At 42.0% G+C, this 18135-nt stretch overlaps 1 protein-coding gene across 1 annotated transcript in view; it reads right to left on the bottom strand.

Moving 5' to 3' along the window:
• pdhx (pyruvate dehydrogenase complex component X) overlaps positions 1-17492 on the bottom strand; it is a 257338-nt gene extending 239846 nt beyond the window's left edge. Inside the window, exon 1 of the mRNA XM_063062249.1 lies at positions 17344-17492. Coding sequence (XP_062918319.1) covers positions 17344-17491 — 148 coding nt within the window. The 5' untranslated portion in view covers position 17492. The remainder of the gene's footprint in view (positions 1-17343) is intronic.
• Positions 17493-18135: the final 643 nt, after the last annotated feature.

Raw genomic sequence — 18135 nt, forward strand, 5'->3', positions numbered from 1 at the left:
AGGGACTTGGGAGTAGTTGTGCATGAATCGCAAAAGATTGTTTTGCAGGTGCAGCAGGAAGGCAAATGGAATGTTGGCCTTCATTGGTAGAGGGACTGAATTTAAGAGCAGGGAGGTGATACTGCATCTGTACAGGGTATTGGTGAGACTACAATTGTACAGGCTACACCTGGAGTACTGCGTGCAATTCTGGTCTCCTTACTTGAGGAAGGATATACTGGCTTTGGAGGCAGTGCAGAGGACGTTCACCAGGTTGATTCCACAGACGAGGGAGGTTAGACTATGAGGAGAGATTGAGTCACTTGGGACTGTACTCACTGGAATTCAGAAGAACGAGAGGAGATCTTATAGCAACATATAAAATTATGAAAGGGATAGATAAGATAGAGGCAGGAAAGTTGCTTCCACTGGTAGGTGAGACTGATTTAAGATGGAGACAAGGAGAAACTCCTTTTCCCAGAGAGTGGTGAATCTGTGGAATTCTCTGCCCGATGAAGCAGTGTAGGCTACCTCAGTAACTATATTTAAGACAAGGTTGGATAGATTTTTCCATAGTAGGGGATTTAAGGGTTATGGAGAAAAGGCAGGTAGATGAAGATGAGTCCATGACCAGATCAGCCATGATCTTATTGAATGGTGGAGCAGGCTCAACGGGCCAGATGGCCGACTCCTGCTCCTATTTCTTATGTTCTTAATGTACATGACAATCAGGACCTTTGGTCATTTCCTTCTCCCTTCTTTGAATTTAGGCCTCACAGATTAATTTAAAGGCATTTACAGAAAATTAGCCTCTAAATGTCTGCATTCACACTATTAACCAGTAAGATAATGCAAGGTTCCAAGCATAACCAGTGATTTTCTTTTAACATCAGCAATAAAATGCAATCATGGGGGGGGGGGGGAGAGAATATTTACTGAATTATATATACTGGATGTGTATACAGTGGTGCTAGAAAGTTTGTGAACCCTGTTAAATTTTCTTTATTTATTCATAAATATGACCTAAAATGTGATCAGATCTTCACAGTAAGTCCTGAAACTAGATAGAGAACCCAATAAATATCATAGTAAACATTATACTTCTTCATTTATTTATTGAGAAAAATTATCCAATATTACATGTAAATGTTGCAAAAAGACTATGAACCTCTGGGTTAATGCCTTCTACAAAAGCTATTTGGAGTCAGGTGTTCCAATCAATGAGATGAGACTGGAGGTGTGGGTTGTAGAGCTGCCCAACCTTATATAAAAAAGACACACAAAGCCCGACTACTAGCAGAGCCAGTCATTCATTCAGAAGCATGAATGGTAGCAATGCTTCACTGCCAGATGAACTCAACACCTTCTATGCCCGCTTTGAAAGGGAAAATATAACTACAGCTGTGGAGATCCCTACTGCACCCAGTGACCTTGTGATCTCTGTCTCAGAGGCCGATGTTAGGCTGTCTTTAAAGAAGGTGAAGGCAGGAGGTCCCGATGGAGTACTTGGCAAGGCTCTGAAAACTTGTGCCAACCAACTGGCAGAAGCATTCAAGGACACTTTCAACCCCTCACTGCTATGGGTGAAAGTTCCCACTTGCTTCAAAAAGGCAACAATTATACCAGTGCCCAAGAAGAATAATGTGAACAACAGGAATTCTGCAGATGCTGGAAATTCAAGCAACATACATCAAAGTTGCTGGTGAACGCAGCAGGCCAAGCAGCATCTGTAGGAAGAGGTGCAGTCGACGTTTCAGGCCGAGACCCTTCGTCAGGACTAACTGAAGGAAGAGTGAGTAAGGGATTTGAAAGTTGGAGGGGGAGGGGGAGGGGGAAATCCAAAATGATAGGAGAAGACAGGAGGGGGAGGGATAGAGCCGAGAGCTGGACAGGTGATAGGCAAAAGGGGATACGAGAGGATCATGGGACAGGAGGTCCGGGAAGAAAGACGGGGGGGGGGTGACCCAGAGGATGGGCAAGAGGTATATTCCGAGGGACAGAGGGAGAAAAAGGAGAGTGAGAGAAAGAATGTGTGCATAAAAATGAGTAACAGATGGGGTACGAGGGGGAGGTGGGGCCTTAGCGGAAGTTAGAGAGGTCGATGTTCATGCCATCAGGTTGGAGGTTACCCAGACGGAATATAAGGTGTTGTTCCTCCAACCTGAGTGTGGCTTCATGTTTACAGTAGAGGAGGCTCCAACACCTCAGGGCATTTTCAAAACCCGGACTCCAGCAACGACCATGGACTCCAACACCTCAGGGCATATTCAAAACCCGGACTCCAGCAACGACCATGGACACATTCGTAGTGATTGCGCAACCACCAACTGCGACTTCTGCCTTGAACTCCAGGCCGGGTCTTTATGTGCTGCTGTTGTGACTCCCGTCTCCCCTTCCCCCACCACCACTCCGCAGCCCCGTCTTCCTCAGATCCCACCGTCAACTCCTGGGCCCTCAGAGGCTCCATCTTCCTCTCACCCCAACCCTCCCCTCTCCACTGACACCACCAGCCTCTCCCCTCCCCCCTCTGATCCCAGCTCTCATCCGTGCCGGGTCTTTACCATCCCCTCCGACCTTCAACTGTCGGAGGCAGAACGCTCTGTTCTCAGTAAGGGCCTCACGTTTGTCCCACTTCGCCCACACCTCAGCGAGTTCCGTGTTCGCCACGATGCGGAACTTTTCTTCCGCCGTCTCCGTCTCCGAGCCTACTTCTTCGGCAAGGACTCTTCCACCCCCACCGATGACCCCTTCTCCCGTCTTCAACCCTCCTCTTCTTCATGGACACCCCGCTCTGGTCTTCTGCCTGCTCTGGATCTCTTTATTGCCAACTGCCGACGGGACATCAACCGTCTCGACTTCACCGCACCTTGTCCCCATTCCAACCTCACTCCTTCGGAATGCTCTGCTCTCCACTCCCTCCGCACTAATCCTAACCTTATTATTAAACCCGCCGATAAGGGGGGTGCTGTTGTAGTCTGGCGTACTGACCTCTACCTTGCCGAGGCACAGCGACAACTCGCGGATACCTCCTCTTATTTACCCCTCGATCGTGACCCCACTAAGGAGCACCAGGCCATTGTCTCCCACACCATCACCAACTTTACCCACTCAGGGGATCTCCCATCCACTGCTACCAACCTTATAGTTCCCACACCCCGCACTTCCCGTTTCTACCTCCTACCCAAGATCCACAAACCTGCCTGTCCTGGCCAACCTATTGTCTCAGCTTGCTCCTGCCCCACCGAACTCATTTCTGCATACCTCAACACTGTTTTATCACCCCTTGTTCAATCCCTTCCGACCTATGTTCGTGACACTTCTCACGCTCTTAAACTTTTCGATGATTTTAAGTTCCCTGGCCCCCACCGCTTTATTTTCACCATGGATGTCCAGTCTTTATATACTTCCATCCCCCATCAGGAAGGTCTCAAAGCTCTACGCTTCTTTTTGGATTCCAGACCTAATCAGTTCCCCTCTACCACCACTCTGCTCCGTCTAGCGGAATTAGTCCTTACTCTTAATAATTTCTCCTTTGGCTCCGCCCACTTCCTCCAAACTAAAGGTGTAGCTATGGGCACCCGTATGGGTCCTAGCTATGCCTGCCTTTTTGTTGGGTTTGTGGAACAATCTATGTTCCGTGCCTATTCTGGTATCTGTCCCCCACTTTTCCTTCGCTACATCGACGACTGCATTGGCGCTGCTTCCTGCACGCATGCAGAACTCGTTGACTTTATTAACTTTGCCTCCAACTTTCACCCTGCCCTCAAGTTTACCTGGTCCATTTCCGACACCTCCCTCCCCTTTCTCGATCTTTCTGTCTCTGTCTCTGGAGACAGCTTATCCACTGATGTCTACTATAAGCCTACTGACTCTCACAGCTATCTGGACTATTCCTCTTCTCACCCTGTCTCTTGCAAAAACGCCATCCCCTTCTCGCAATTCCTCCGTCTCCGCCACATCTGCTCTCAGGATGAGGCTTTTCATTCTAGGACGAGGGAGATGTCCTCCTTTTTTAAAGAAAGGGGCTTCCCTTCCTCCACTATCAACTCTGCTCTTAAACGCATCTCCCCCATTTCACGTACATCTGCTCTCACTCCATCCTCCCACCACCCCACCAGGAATAGGGTTCCCCTGGTCCTCACCTACCACCCCACCAGCCTCCGGGTCCAACATATTATTCTCCGTAACTTCCGCCACCTCCAATGGGATCCCACCACTAAGCACATCTTTCCCTCCCCACCCCTCTGCATTCCGCAGGGATCGCTCCCTACACAACTCCCTTGTCCATTCGTCCCCCCCATCCCTCCCCACTGATCTCCCTCCTGGCACTTATCCGTGTAAGCGGAACAAGTGCTACACATGCCCTTACACTTCCTCCCTTACCACCATTCAGGGCCCCAAACAGTCCTTCCAGGTGAGGCATCACTTCACCTGTGAGTCGACTGGGGTGATATACTGCGTCCGGTGCTCCCGATGTGGCCTTTTATATATTGGCGAGACCCGACGCAGACTGGGAGACCGCTTTGCTGAACATCTACGCTCTGTCTGCCAGAGAAAGCAGGATCTCCCAGTGGCCACACATTTTAATTCCACATCCCATTCCCATTCTGACATGTCTATCCACGGCCTCCTCTACTGTAAAGATGAAGCCACACTCAGGTTGGAGGAACAACACCTTATATTCCGTCTGGTTAGCCTCCAACCTGATGGCATGAACATCGACTTCTCTAACTTCCGCTAAGGCCCCACCTCCCCCTCGTACCCCATCTGTTACTCATTTTTATGCACACATTCTTTCTCTCACTCTCCTTTTTCTCCCTCTGTCCCTCTGAATATACCTCTTGCCCATCCTCTGGGTCGCCCCCCCGCCCCCCGTCTTTCTTCCCGGACCTCCTGTCCCATGATCCTCTCGTATCCCTTTTGCCTATCACCTGTCCAGCTCTCGGCTCTATCCCTCCCCCTCCTGTCTTCTCCTATCATTTTGGATCTCCCCCTCCCCCTCCAACTTTCAAATCTCTTACTCACTCTTCCTTCAGTTAGTCCTGACGAAGGGTCTCGGCCTAAAACGTCGACTGCACTCTTCCTACAGATGCTGCTTGGCCTGCTGCGTTCACCAGCAACTTTGAAGAATAATGTGAGCTGACTTAATGACTATCACCCAGTAGCACTCACATCTACACTGATGAAATGCTTTGAGAGGTTGGTCATGACTAGACTGAACTCCTGCCTCAGCAAGGACCTGGACCCATTGCAATTTGCCTATCGCCACAATAGGTCAACGACAGACGCAATAACAATGGCTCTTCACACAGCTTTGGACCACCTGGACAACACAAACACCTATGCCAGGATGCTGGTCATCGACTATAGTTTAGCATTTAACACCATCATTCCCACAACCCTGACTGAGAAGTTATAGGACCTGGGCCTCTATATCTCCCTCTGCAATTGGATCCTTGACTTCCTAACTGGAAGACCACAATCTGTGCAGATTGGTGATAATATCTCCTCCTCAATCAACATTGGTGCACCTCAGGGGTGGGTGCTTAGCCCACTGCTCTACTCTCTCCATACCTATGACTGTGTAGCTAGGCATAGCTCAAATACCATGTATAAATTTGCTGATGATACAACCCTTGGCTGAATCTCAGATTGAGACGAGAGGGCGTACAAGAGTGAGATATGCCAACTAGTGGAGTGGTGTCACAGCAACAACCTTGTACTCAATGTCAGTAAGACAAAAGAGCTGACTGTGGACTTCAGGAAGAATAAGACAAAGGAAAACATACCAATCCTCATAGAGGGATCAGAAGTGGAGAGTGTGCAGTTTTAAGTTTCTAGGTGTCAAGATCTCGGAGGACCTAACGTGGTCCCAACGTATCGATGCAGCTATAAAGAAGGCAAGGCAGCAACTATACTTCATTAGGAGTTTGAAGAGATTTGGTATGTCAACAAAAATACTCAAAAACTTCTGTAGATGTACCAGGAAGAGCATTCTGACAGGCTGCATCACTGTATGGTTTGGGGGGGGTGGCTACTGCAGAGGATTGTAAATTTAGTCAGCTCCATTTTGGGCACTAGCCTACAAAGTACCCAGGACATCTTCAGGGAGCGGTGTCTCAGAAAGACAGTGTCCATTATTAAGGGCCTCCAGCACCCAGGGCATGCCCTTATCTCACTGTTATCATCAGGTAGGAGGTACTGAAGCTTGAACGAACACACTCATCGATTCAGAAACAGCTTCTTCCCCTCTGCTGTCCGATTCCTAAATGAACATTGAGCCTATGAACACTCATTTTTTGAAATATATTTTTCTGTTTTTGCACGATTTTTAATCTATTCAATATACATGCACTGTAATTGATTTACTTTTTTTTTGTCTATATTACGTATTGCATTGAACTGCTGCTGCTAAGTTAAAAAATTCCATGACACATGCCGGTGATAATAAACCTGATTCTGATCCTCCAGAACGATCTGTTTATGTGCACCATGCTTTAATCAAAACAACTTTCAGAGGACCTTAGGAGAATTATTGTAGAGATGCATGAAGCTGAAAAAGGCTGCAAAAGCATTACTGAGGATCTGAGTGTTCATCAGTCCACAGTAAGAGAAATTATCCTGAACTTAATCCTATAGAAATGTTCTGGAAACTCACCAACATCTCTGAGTCCAAATAGTTTTTTAAGGAGTAATGCCTAAAATTCCTCTAAGATGATGTGTAGGACTGATCAACTATTACTGGAAATGTTCAGTTAAAATTATTGCTGTACAAGGGGGTCACACCAGTTACTGAAAACAAAGCTTCACATTCTTTTTCTAACAAATACGTGTAATAATGGATCATTTTTCTTTAATAAATAAATGAACAAGTTTTTTGTGTTATTTATTTAATTGGTTTCTCTTTATCTAGTTTTAGCACTTACGTGATCTGATCATATTTTAGGTCATATTTATGCAAAAAGAGAGAAAATTCTACAGGGTTCACAAACTTTCTAGCACCACTGCATGTCTATACAGCAGCTGATAGGAAAGCACTTCAGCGGGTCGTCTCTAGCATACAGAAGATCATCGGGACACAGCTCCCAGTCCAGGAGGACACCTACAGCTCTCGCTGCCTAAGGAAAGCTACAAGCATCTGTAAGGACAATACACACCCATGCAATCATCTGTTTGAACTTCTTCCATCTGGCAGACGTTATAAGATTTTCTATGCCCACACTTCCAGACTGAAAAATAGCTTTTTTCCCCAGAGCTATAATTGTTCTGAACCAATCGATCAAGCATAATCCATAAATTTGTTATATTGCTACTTTAATACTGGTTTTATGGTTGCTGGTTGTACTGGCTAGTTACTTGATTTTATTAATTGTTTATTTATTTTATTTGTTGTTTTGTAGCATTGTGTATGGGAGTTGCAAACTCATTTTCACTGTATTGGTGCATGACAAATTGTACTATGCAATGACAATAAAGATATTTCATTTCATTTAAAAAGAAATCAAGTAAGGTCCCAGATAACTCTGATTTTGTTGTGATAAAATATTCGTGGATAGAAAAATGCCTCCCAAGAGTCCTTCAAAACCACTGTAGTAACTGAAATGGAATGTAATCTGAAAAAAAATCTTAATTACATTTCCTATTAATATTTTCTATCTACTTTTATTCTTCCCAGCCTTGTTTCCCCTCATTTTAAATGTCACCTGAATGCCTATTAATCTTTTTTTTATTTCTGAAGATTTGCTACCTTTCTCTTCATAGATAACTGGAGATACAGTTGAAAGAAAGTTTGTGAACTCTTTGCAATTACCTGGTGTTTTGCATTGCATACAGATGAAGATCAGGCCACATTTTAAATCACAAAAATAGACAAACACAGTCTGCCTAAGCTAATAATACACAAGCAATTGCACTTTTCACGTCTTTCTTGAACACATTGTTTAACATTCACAACCCAAGCTGGATAAAATGTGAACCCTTATATTTAATAACTGTTAGAACATCTATTAACGGCAATAACCTCCACCAAACGTTTCCTGTAGATGCTGATCAGACTTGCACAACAGCGAGGAGGAACTTTAGACCATTCCTCCATACAAAACTGTTTCAGTTCATCAATATTTCTGGGATACCTCACATGAACAGCCCTCTTCAGGTCATGCCACAGCATCTCAATTGGGTTAAGGTCTGGACTCTGATTTGGCCATTCCAGAACACAAATTTCCTTCTTTTTAAACCATGCTATTGTTGATTTATTCTTGTCTTTTAGATTATTATCTTGTTGCATCAACAAACTTCTATTAAGCTTCAGGTGATGTACCACTATCCTGACATTTTCCTGAAAAATGTCTTGATACAGTTTGGAATTCATTGTTCCCTCAATGATTGCAAGCTGTCCAGGACGTGAGGCACCAAAGCAGCCCCAAACCATGATGTTCCTTCCACCATGCTTCATATTTGGGATGAGGTTTTGGTGTTCGTGTGCAGTGCCCTTCTTCCTCCAAACACAGTGTGTATATTTCTGCCAAAAAGTTCAACTTTATCTCATTTGTCCACAGAACATTGTCCCAGAAACATTGTAGAACATCCAGGTGGTCTTTTGCAAATTTGAGACATGCAGCAATGTTTTTTTTTTGAAGAGTAGTGGTTTCCTCCATGGTGTCCTTCCATGAACACCATTCTTGTTCAGTATTTTTCTCATAGTGGATACATGAACAGACTATATCAAGTTCCAGTAAGTATTCCAGAGACTTAAAGCACATATTCTATTTTTACAAGAGACCCATGTGCAGAGGGGTAACATATTACGTTTTTTAAAGTTCTGGAAGGGTCAACACTTTCATTCGAATTCCAACACTAAAATTCGAGGAGATTCTATTTTTATAGATCCCTCAATCACTTTTGTGCAACACGATATTATTTCTGATCCGAATGGTAGTTTCTATTGGTTAGTGGTTTACTCTTTAATAAAAAGGTAGTTTTGGTTAACGTCTATGCTCCAAACCTGGACTGTCCGGAATTTTATAAATCATTATTTAATTTGTTCCTGAACTTGAATGGGTTTTCACTAATCTGGGGTGGAGATCTAATACTTGTTTATCCCCATTATTGGACCGTTCGGCTCCTTTATGGACTCTACCCAATAAATCCGCAACCTTGATTAATTCATTTCTCTCAGATTCCAGGTCGATGGACATTTGGCGATTTTTGCATCCCCAAGAAAAAACTTCTCTTTTTTTTCACATGTTCATCATTCCTATTCAAGAATTGCTTTTTTTTTATTGATTCTTGTCTTATTTCTTCGGTGGTTAAATGTGAATATGACTCTATAACCATCTCGGATCATGCTCCGCTTAAGCTTTCTATTAAAATATCGGCCAATACACAAAATAATAGACAATGGCGTTTTAATTCACTGTTGCTTCAGGACTTGGATTTTGTTAACTTTATGAATGAACAGATTGATCTCTTTTTTACAATTAACTGTACAGAGGTTATATCCATGAACACCCTTTGGGATACTTTTAAAGCTTATATTTGTGGCCAGATCATCTCGTACTCTGCTGCTTTGAGGAAAAGGTTGAAGGAGGAGGAGCTGGTTCTTGTGGAAAAGATTAAGGAAATTGATAAGAAATATGCTACAGCTCCCTCTGAGAAGTTGTATAAACAAAGAATTGAACTTCAAATGGAACACAGTTTATTACTTTCGTCCTCTATTGCAAATCAATTAATGAAAACTTTCATCCTCTATTGCAAATCAATTAATGAAAACAAGAAGCGAATTTTATATACATAATGACAAAGTTGGTAAACTGTTGGCTAATCAGTTGAAGACTAACTCTACTAAATTTGAAATTAATCAGATTTATAATCAAAAAGATCAACTGACATTTGATCAAGCTGAGATTAATCAATCCTTTTTTGACTTTTATTCTTCCTTATATCAATCAGAGTCTCCACGAGATTCTAAACATATGTGTTACTTTTTAGATAACCTAGATTTCCCTCAGATTTCACACGATATATGTTCTATGTTAGACACTTCCTTTACCACTGATGAGATTAAGAATGTTATTTTTTCTATGAACCCGGGGAAAGCTCCTGGTCCTGATGGGTTTACTGTGGAATTTTATAAATTTTTTGCATCCTCATTAATCCCTTGGCTATTCAGGGTTCTCAAGGCCTCATTAAAACTTGGTAAACTACCCAAATCCTTTTATAGAGCATCGATCTCTTTAATATTAAAGAAGGATAAAGACCCTGCTCAATGTGCATCTTATAGACCAATATCCTTGTTAAATGTTGACTCTAAAATTTTTTCTAAATTATTAGCAAACAGATTAGAAAAAGCACTTCCTTATATTATCTCGGCAGACCAAACGGGTTTTATTAAAAATCGTTATTCTTTTTATAATATTCCTACATTTTTAAACATTGTCTATACCCCGTCACAAAATGATCCCGAATGCGTCATTTCCCTAGACACTGAAAAAGCCTTTGACAGGGTCGAATGGCCTTACTTATTTAAGGTACTTGAAATGATTAACTTCAACCCGAAATTTATATCCTGGATCAAATTGTTATATCATTCTCCTATGGCCTCAGTTCGTACTAACTCTTTAAATTCACCCTTTTTTCCTCTTTTTCGCGGTACCAGACAAGATTGTCCTCTTAGTCCTTTATTATTTGATATTGCATTAGAACCTCTTGCAATTGCTATTCGAGAATCTCCTAACATTATTGGTATAACTCGTGGTTTAAAGTCTCATAAAGTATCACTTTATGCTGATGACTTTTATATATTTCTAATCCTCAAAAATCTATTCCTGCAGCTTTAGATTTATTAGCACAATTTAGTCTTTTTTCAGGTTATAAGTTAAATCTCAATAAGAGTGAACTTTTCCTGATTAATAAATATGTTCCCTTATATCAGAACCTGCCGTTTAAATTGGTTAATAATCATTTTTCATATATTGGGATTAAAATTACCTGTAAACATAAGGATTTATTTAGGACTAATTTCCTACCCTTAATTGACCACATTACACAACTTTCATTCAACTGCACTCCACTTTATCTAACTTTGATTGGTCATATTAATACTGTTAAGAGGTTTATTCTGCCAAAATTTTTATATATATTTCAGGTATTACCGATTCTTGTTTCAAAATCCTTTTTGGACAAAGTTGACTCTAAAATTTCTTCATTTCTTTGGCAAAATAAAAACCCGAGACTGGGTAGAATACATCTACAGAAAGCTAAGAGAGATGGAGGTTTGGCATTACCTAATTTTAGATTCTATTATTGGGCAATTAATATTCGACATATGAAATTTTGCTTACTTGACCAAGATACACTATCCATTCCTAAATGGGTAGTATTGGAACTACAATCTGCTCAAGGTTATGCACTTGGCTCCATTTTAGGTTCTTCTCTTCCTTTCGATTTGAAACGCCATAAACAGGTTTGTAACCCGATAGTTAAACATACTTTATGCATTTGGTTTCAATTCAGAAAATTTTTCGATCTTAATCAATTTGGGCTAGCGATTCCTATTTTAGGCAACATATCCTTTCCTCCCTCCAGTACGGACCGTGCCTTTCAAATTTGGAAGACCAATGGTATATCACGGTTTTTGGGTTTATTTTTAGATGGCTCCCTTATGTCTTTTGAACAATTATCTAACAAATATAACTTACCAAGAATACATTTTTTTTAGATATCTCCAAGTTAGAAATTTCCTAAGTACTATACTCTCTTCCTTTCCGACATTACCTCCTACATATATTTTAGATACCATAATTAACCTTAACCCATGTCAGAAAGGTGTAACAGCTATTATTTATAATATTATCATGAAACTTAGGATAGCTCCATTCAATAAGATTAGGTCCGATTGGGAAAAGGAATTGGGCTTTACTATTTTGGTGGATGACTGGGCACATATTTTACAACTGGTCAATACTTCCTCTATCTGTTCCAAACATTCCCTAATTCAATTTAAAGTTGTTCATAGAGCACATATGTCTAAAGATAAATTAGCTCGTTTTTATTCTCATATCAACCCTCTTTGTGATAGATGTCATGGGGAGATAGTTTCTTTAACTCATATGTTTTGGTCCTGTCCTACTTCGGAAACTTTTTAGAAAGACATTTTTAATATTATCTCAAAGGTATTGAATACAGATATTTCTCCCCATCCTATTACTACTATCTCTGGATTACCTAAAACTTCCAGTAATCTTTCCCCTTCAGCCCGTAGAATGATTGCATTTCTTACTTTAATGGCGAAAAGATACATTTTACAACATTGGAAGGAGATTAATGCCCCAACTACATTTTTTTGGTTTTCTCAAACGATACTATGTTTAAATTTGGAAAAAATCAGAAGTGATCTTTATGATACTTCAGTTAAATTTGAGATCTTTTGGAAATCTTCTATTCAACATTTTCATTTAATGCAACTTTTTTTCCTCTTTGACCATATTTACATTCCCTTCTTGGTTTTTAACTGTTATTAATGGAGGTCGGGTTTGAGGACGTGACTGTTTAAGTTGCTTAAGTCTACTTGATACCTAGTTAGCCCATTGCTTTGCTTTGCTTTTTAGGTTAGTTGCACGGTGGGTTTTTTTTTGGGGGGGTCTTTTTTGGGGGGTTTTCTTCTCTTCATTGATATATATGGAAAATTAATATACTATTATATTACCTTGTTATTTTATAACTAAACTGCACTGTTTGTACTTTTTTTTATGTATTAATATCTCTTGTAAATTTATATCGTAACAGTGTATTAGTTTCTATATGGTTTACCTTTTGTGTACTAATTCAACAAAAAGATTTAAAAAGAAAGAAAGAAAGTTCCAGAGATTTCCACAGTGTTTTACTGTTATACTTGGGTTCTTTTTCACCCCCTTCAGCATTGCATGTTGTGCTCTTGGTGTGATCTTTGCAGGACAACCACTCCAAGGGAGTAGCAATAATACTGAATTTCCTCCATTTGTAGACAATTTCTCTTACTGTGGACTGATGAACACTCGGGTCTTTAGAAATGCTTTTGTAGCCTTTTCCAGTTTCACGCATCTCTACAATTCTGCTGCTAAATTCCTCTGAGAGTTGCTTTGATCGAGGCATGGTGCACTGAAACAGACCTTTCTTGAGAACAGCAGGCTTTATCAGTAACCTGACTTTGTGTGTCTTTTTTATAGGGCTGGACACCTCTACAGCCCACACCTCCAATCTCAGCTCATTGATTGGAAGGCCCAACTTCAAATAGCTTTTGTAGAAGGTATTACCCCAGAGGTTCACATACTTTTTTGATCCTAGACTGTGATTGCTTAAATGGTGTGCTCAGTATTGATGAGAAGAAATACAATTGTTTGTATGTTATTAGTTTAAGCAGACTGTTATTGTCTGTTATTGTGACTTAGATGAAGATCAGACCTCATTTTATGAGTAATTAATAAAGACAACCCAGTAATTGCAAAGAGTTCACAAACTTTTTCTTGCAACTATACATTGCCCACTTAATTGTCTTTAGCAGTGAATTAGAGTGATATTTTGATTTTGTTGTTATTGTATTGTGTCATTTATTTAAAACCAAAGCAACGTTTCTTCCCTTAGGTCAGCAGTATACCAAGATACATTCTATGAAGTGGCAATTTTGACCTTAAAATTGCTTTAGGAGAACATAGTGAAACAAAGCAACAATCACTGCCCAGTTTGACAATCTGTTTGCAAATCTTTCTCATCACCTTCAGTCTTTCCAATCTATACGAATCCAAGTTGATGCAGCACAAATATTTTTTCTCCCATTCATGTAATGGAAGGGCACTTGACTAAAACTGTTTATTCTCATTCTGAATACTTTTAAGTTAAGTGCCATAACAATTATAAAGTGCCCCAATAATTTGAAGCAGAGAACGATGTAGGGGACCCCATTTGGTACGTATTGCCTGTGCCACCTCTTTGAAAAAGCATTCCAATAGGTCCAAGGTACTGTAACACTAATATCCTGCATTCTTGTATTGCTTTTCCCTTACACTGCCTTGATGTACTGAGGTGGTGGCGTTATATGTATAGATGGCATACAAAAAGCTTTCAATTGTACCTCAGTGGACATGACAATAAGAAACCACTGATGTGGAAGTCGAATCCAGATAAAGCCACTCAGAGACCGTATAAGTACAAACTCTTTATTCAAAGCCTCCGGGGCACTTCAGCAAGTCGCTCAAACATGAACAGTCAGTGACTGTTCCTGCTCAGTCCACCAACTAAAAGTTCCCCTTGCAGAAGAGATATAGTTGCTCAGATACCCCCACACGTACCAAGCCAGACTTATCTATGTGCTTGACAGTACCGAGAGACAAATTACAGAATCGGTACATACACAGAACAGGCTGGGGCGGTCTTATTTATGTGCATAATTGCACAAAGAAACAAGGATCTTGAAACACTGTCTAACTCCAAGAAGAAATATGGCTCAGCATGGCTTAGCACATCTGTTGATCATCAACTGTTTCTTACGGAAAGACAGGCTGCTAGGTTTAACTGACTGTGTTAACCCTTTACACATTTTATCACTTATTCTGTGCTGCTCTTTCCCCAGGAGCCCACAACATTTTCATTACAAGCATTTATTCCTTTCTTTCTAGAAACTTTTACCAAATCCCTTTCCCATCTGCTTACACACTACAGAATACTCCTGCCATCTGGAAAAAGGCACCAAAGCATTCGGGCTCTCATGATCAGACTATGTAACAGTTTCTTCCCCCAAGCCATCAATACCCAGAGCCTGGCTTGACATCAACCTACTATACCCTCTACTGTGCCTACTGTCTTCTTTATTATTTATTATAGTGCCTGCACTGTTTTGTGTACTTTATACAGTCCTGGAGAGGTCTGTAGTCTAGTGTAGCTTTTGTGTTTTTTTCCTTACGTAGTTCAGTGTAGTTTTTCTATTGTTTCATGTAGCACCATGGTCCTGAAAAACGTTGTCTCATTTTTACTATGTTCTGTACCAGTAGTTATGGTTGAAATGACAATAAAAAGTGACTTGACTTGAAACTACAGAAGACATCCAATAGGCGATGTCTACTTTGACACACTATTTTGCACTATCTAAAAGGTACTGTCTCAGAAACACAACTTCCCTAAACTTATGTTATTCTGTTTGTGTTGTGCAAATTATGTATAATCTATGTTTCATTTTCGGGTTTGCAATGTTCAGTGCTGCCATAAGCTAATTTGCATGGCATTTATATCCTACGTAGTCCCATTACAGAGTCCCAATAACCTTGAATGTGAAATGACCTCATTCTTCTAAACTCTAGGGAATGGAGACTTGTTTTATTCAATCTCTCCCCATATAAAACAGCTCAGAAAAATAGAGGGCTGGGCCGGTTGGTGGCACAATGACATCAGCGCCGGATTCTGGAACGAAGGTTCCCGGGTTTGAATCCAGTCAGGGCCGCTCCCGCGTACGCTTTCCATCGGTGCCGGGTTGAGTGTCGAGATCGCAACTCGACCTCGTAAAATAAAGGGAAAAATACTGCAAAATGTCTGTGTGAGGAGTGGTGCACCACACAGTCTCTCTCTCTCGCTCTCTCTCTCTCGCTCCGCACCTTGTAAAGGCATGAAAAAGACATTGTCCCACTAACATTGCACACGCACGGACGCGCACGCACAGATGAACACGCCAAAAAAAAAAGAAAAATAGAGGGCTATGCGGTAGGGAAATTCTAGCCAGTTAGGTTACATGGTCAGCACAACATTGTGGGCTAAAGGGCCTGTAATGTGCTGTAGATTCCTATGGTCTACATAATCAGGCAAAAGATCCAAAAGCCTTAAGAGCCACACATCAAAGTTCAACTCCAACTTTTGTCCCACGCCATCAGGTTGATCTTGGTCCACCAACACAACCTCAGTAGTAGGGAAGGCACAACAGTAACTATAATACATGAGCTGCTAAAGGAGAGCTAATCCACGCCAAAATATTGCTGACCATTTACGGATGTGTGATAGAGAGCACACTAACATATGGAATGACAGTGTGATACTCTAGCTGCAGCAAGACAGATCACAAAGCACTCCAACAAGTGATTAGGATGGCTCAGCACATCATTGGGACTCACTACTGGAGCTAGAGACAATCTACAACTTTTCGAACCCTACGGCGTGCTTGTAATATCATTTAAGACCCATCCCGAACATTGCCTGTTCAACCTCCTGCCATCAATTAGGAGATATAGAAGCCTGTTAGCCAAGGTAGTAACACTGAAGAAGCTTCTTCCCAAGAGCCACTGTGCAACTGAATAATGCTACACCTGGCTTGCCAATGGCCTTTGTGTGTAATGGGCCTTCGGTCACTTGATAGTTATTTTCTTGTAAATATGGGATTTTTAAAAAATTTAGCCATACCACATGTTCCCGCTGATGGGTGAGCCCAGAACCAGAGGCCATAGTTTAAGAATAAGGGGTAGGTCATTTAGAACGGAGTTGAGGAAAAACTTTTTCACCCAGAGAGTGGTGGATATATGGAATGCTCTGCCCCAGAAAGCTGTGGAGGCCAAGCCTCTGGATGCTTTCAAGAAAGAGATGGATAGAGCTCTTAAAGATATGGAATCAAAGGTTATGGGGATAAGGCAGGAACTGGATACTGATTGTAGATGATCAGCCATGATCACAGTGAATGACGGTGCTGGCTCAAAGAGCCGAATGGCCTACTCCTGCACCTATTGGCTATTGTAAATATCTATTTTGCACGGACTGGTGTAGCATCGCATTCACGTTGTCTTGAGCAATGAGAATAAAGTTATATGTACTCTACTAGATTATTAAACTGACCTAAAAATACCTTAACAAATAGGCTGAGGATTCGTCACTGCATTCTCCTCCACAGCAAATACACTTTTCAAGAAATAAATTGTACGACTTTGTAAAATAAAATTCGCGAGTCGTTTTATGTGATTAATAAAAAACACTTCCATTCCCAACATACCAAAACCAGTCGCCTTATCCTGACGTCATTAAGTCAGACACCGTCTCTTAAGTGAACACAGCTCAATGACGGTGTTTGTGAATTATGTTTAAGTTTCTGTTGTGAACAGCTAGTATCACCTGTCACCCATTACATTACCAAAGTGACTACGATGCTCCAGGTCCCCAGACTTCAACAGTCGCCCCCCACCAGGGAATATACCTCGCCACCCCAACTCCTCTGGACAGTCCATGTCAATCCCCAGGGTTCCACTGGTTTCAGTCGTCAGCCTTGGGGACACCCATCCCTGCTCTAGCTTGCCCCCGCGGCCTGTCTTTCTTTCCCTTATGTTTAAATCGGCTTCGTCCTCGGCACCTTCCATTACTCACCCAGCAGCCGGTGGCTAGTCCCCAGGTGCCTGTAGTGGTCGAAGCGCACGGCGGCCCCAGCGACTCTCGCCAGGTTCCGCGGCGACAGGGAGCCGCCAAGGACACGCAGGGGTCCGAGGAAGGAGGCCGCCATGTTGGAGAGAACCATAGCAACCTGAACGGACTGCGCAGGCGCACTTGCAGCGGGCGGTCAAGGAAAGGGAGGGGTCGAGTGGGGGAGCGAGTGGGTCTCTCTCCCCCCCCCCCGTAATATTCGTTGCCGCAGGTTTCTGTGGAGGCCAAGTCATTAGACATATTTAACATACAGCATAATACAGGTCCTTCGGCCCACAATGCTGTGCCGAACATGTACATACAGTAGAAATACCTCGGATTACTCATAGCCCTCTGTTTTTCTCAGCTCCATATACCTGTCCAGGAGTCTCTCAAAAGACCTTATCGTATCTGCCTCCACCACCGTTTCCGGCAGCCCATTCCACCCACTCACCACTCTCAGTAAAAAACTTACCCCTGACATCTCCTCTGTACCTACTTCCAAGCACCTTGAAACTATGCCCTTTCATGCTAGCCATTCCAGCCCTGGGGGAAAAAGCCTCTGACTATCCACACGATCAATGCCTCTCATCATCTTATACGCCTCTATCAGGTCACCTCTCATCCTCCATCGCTCCAAGGGAAAAAGGCCGAGTTCACTCAACCTATTCTCATAAGGCATGCTCCCCAATCCAGGCAACACCCTTATAAATCTCCTCTGCACCCTTTCTATGGTTTCCACATCCTTCCTGTAGTGAG

This window comes from Mobula hypostoma, chromosome 11 (genome assembly GCF_963921235.1).
Source record: "Mobula hypostoma chromosome 11, sMobHyp1.1, whole genome shotgun sequence".
NCBI lineage: Eukaryota > Metazoa > Chordata > Chondrichthyes > Myliobatiformes > Myliobatidae > Mobula > Mobula hypostoma.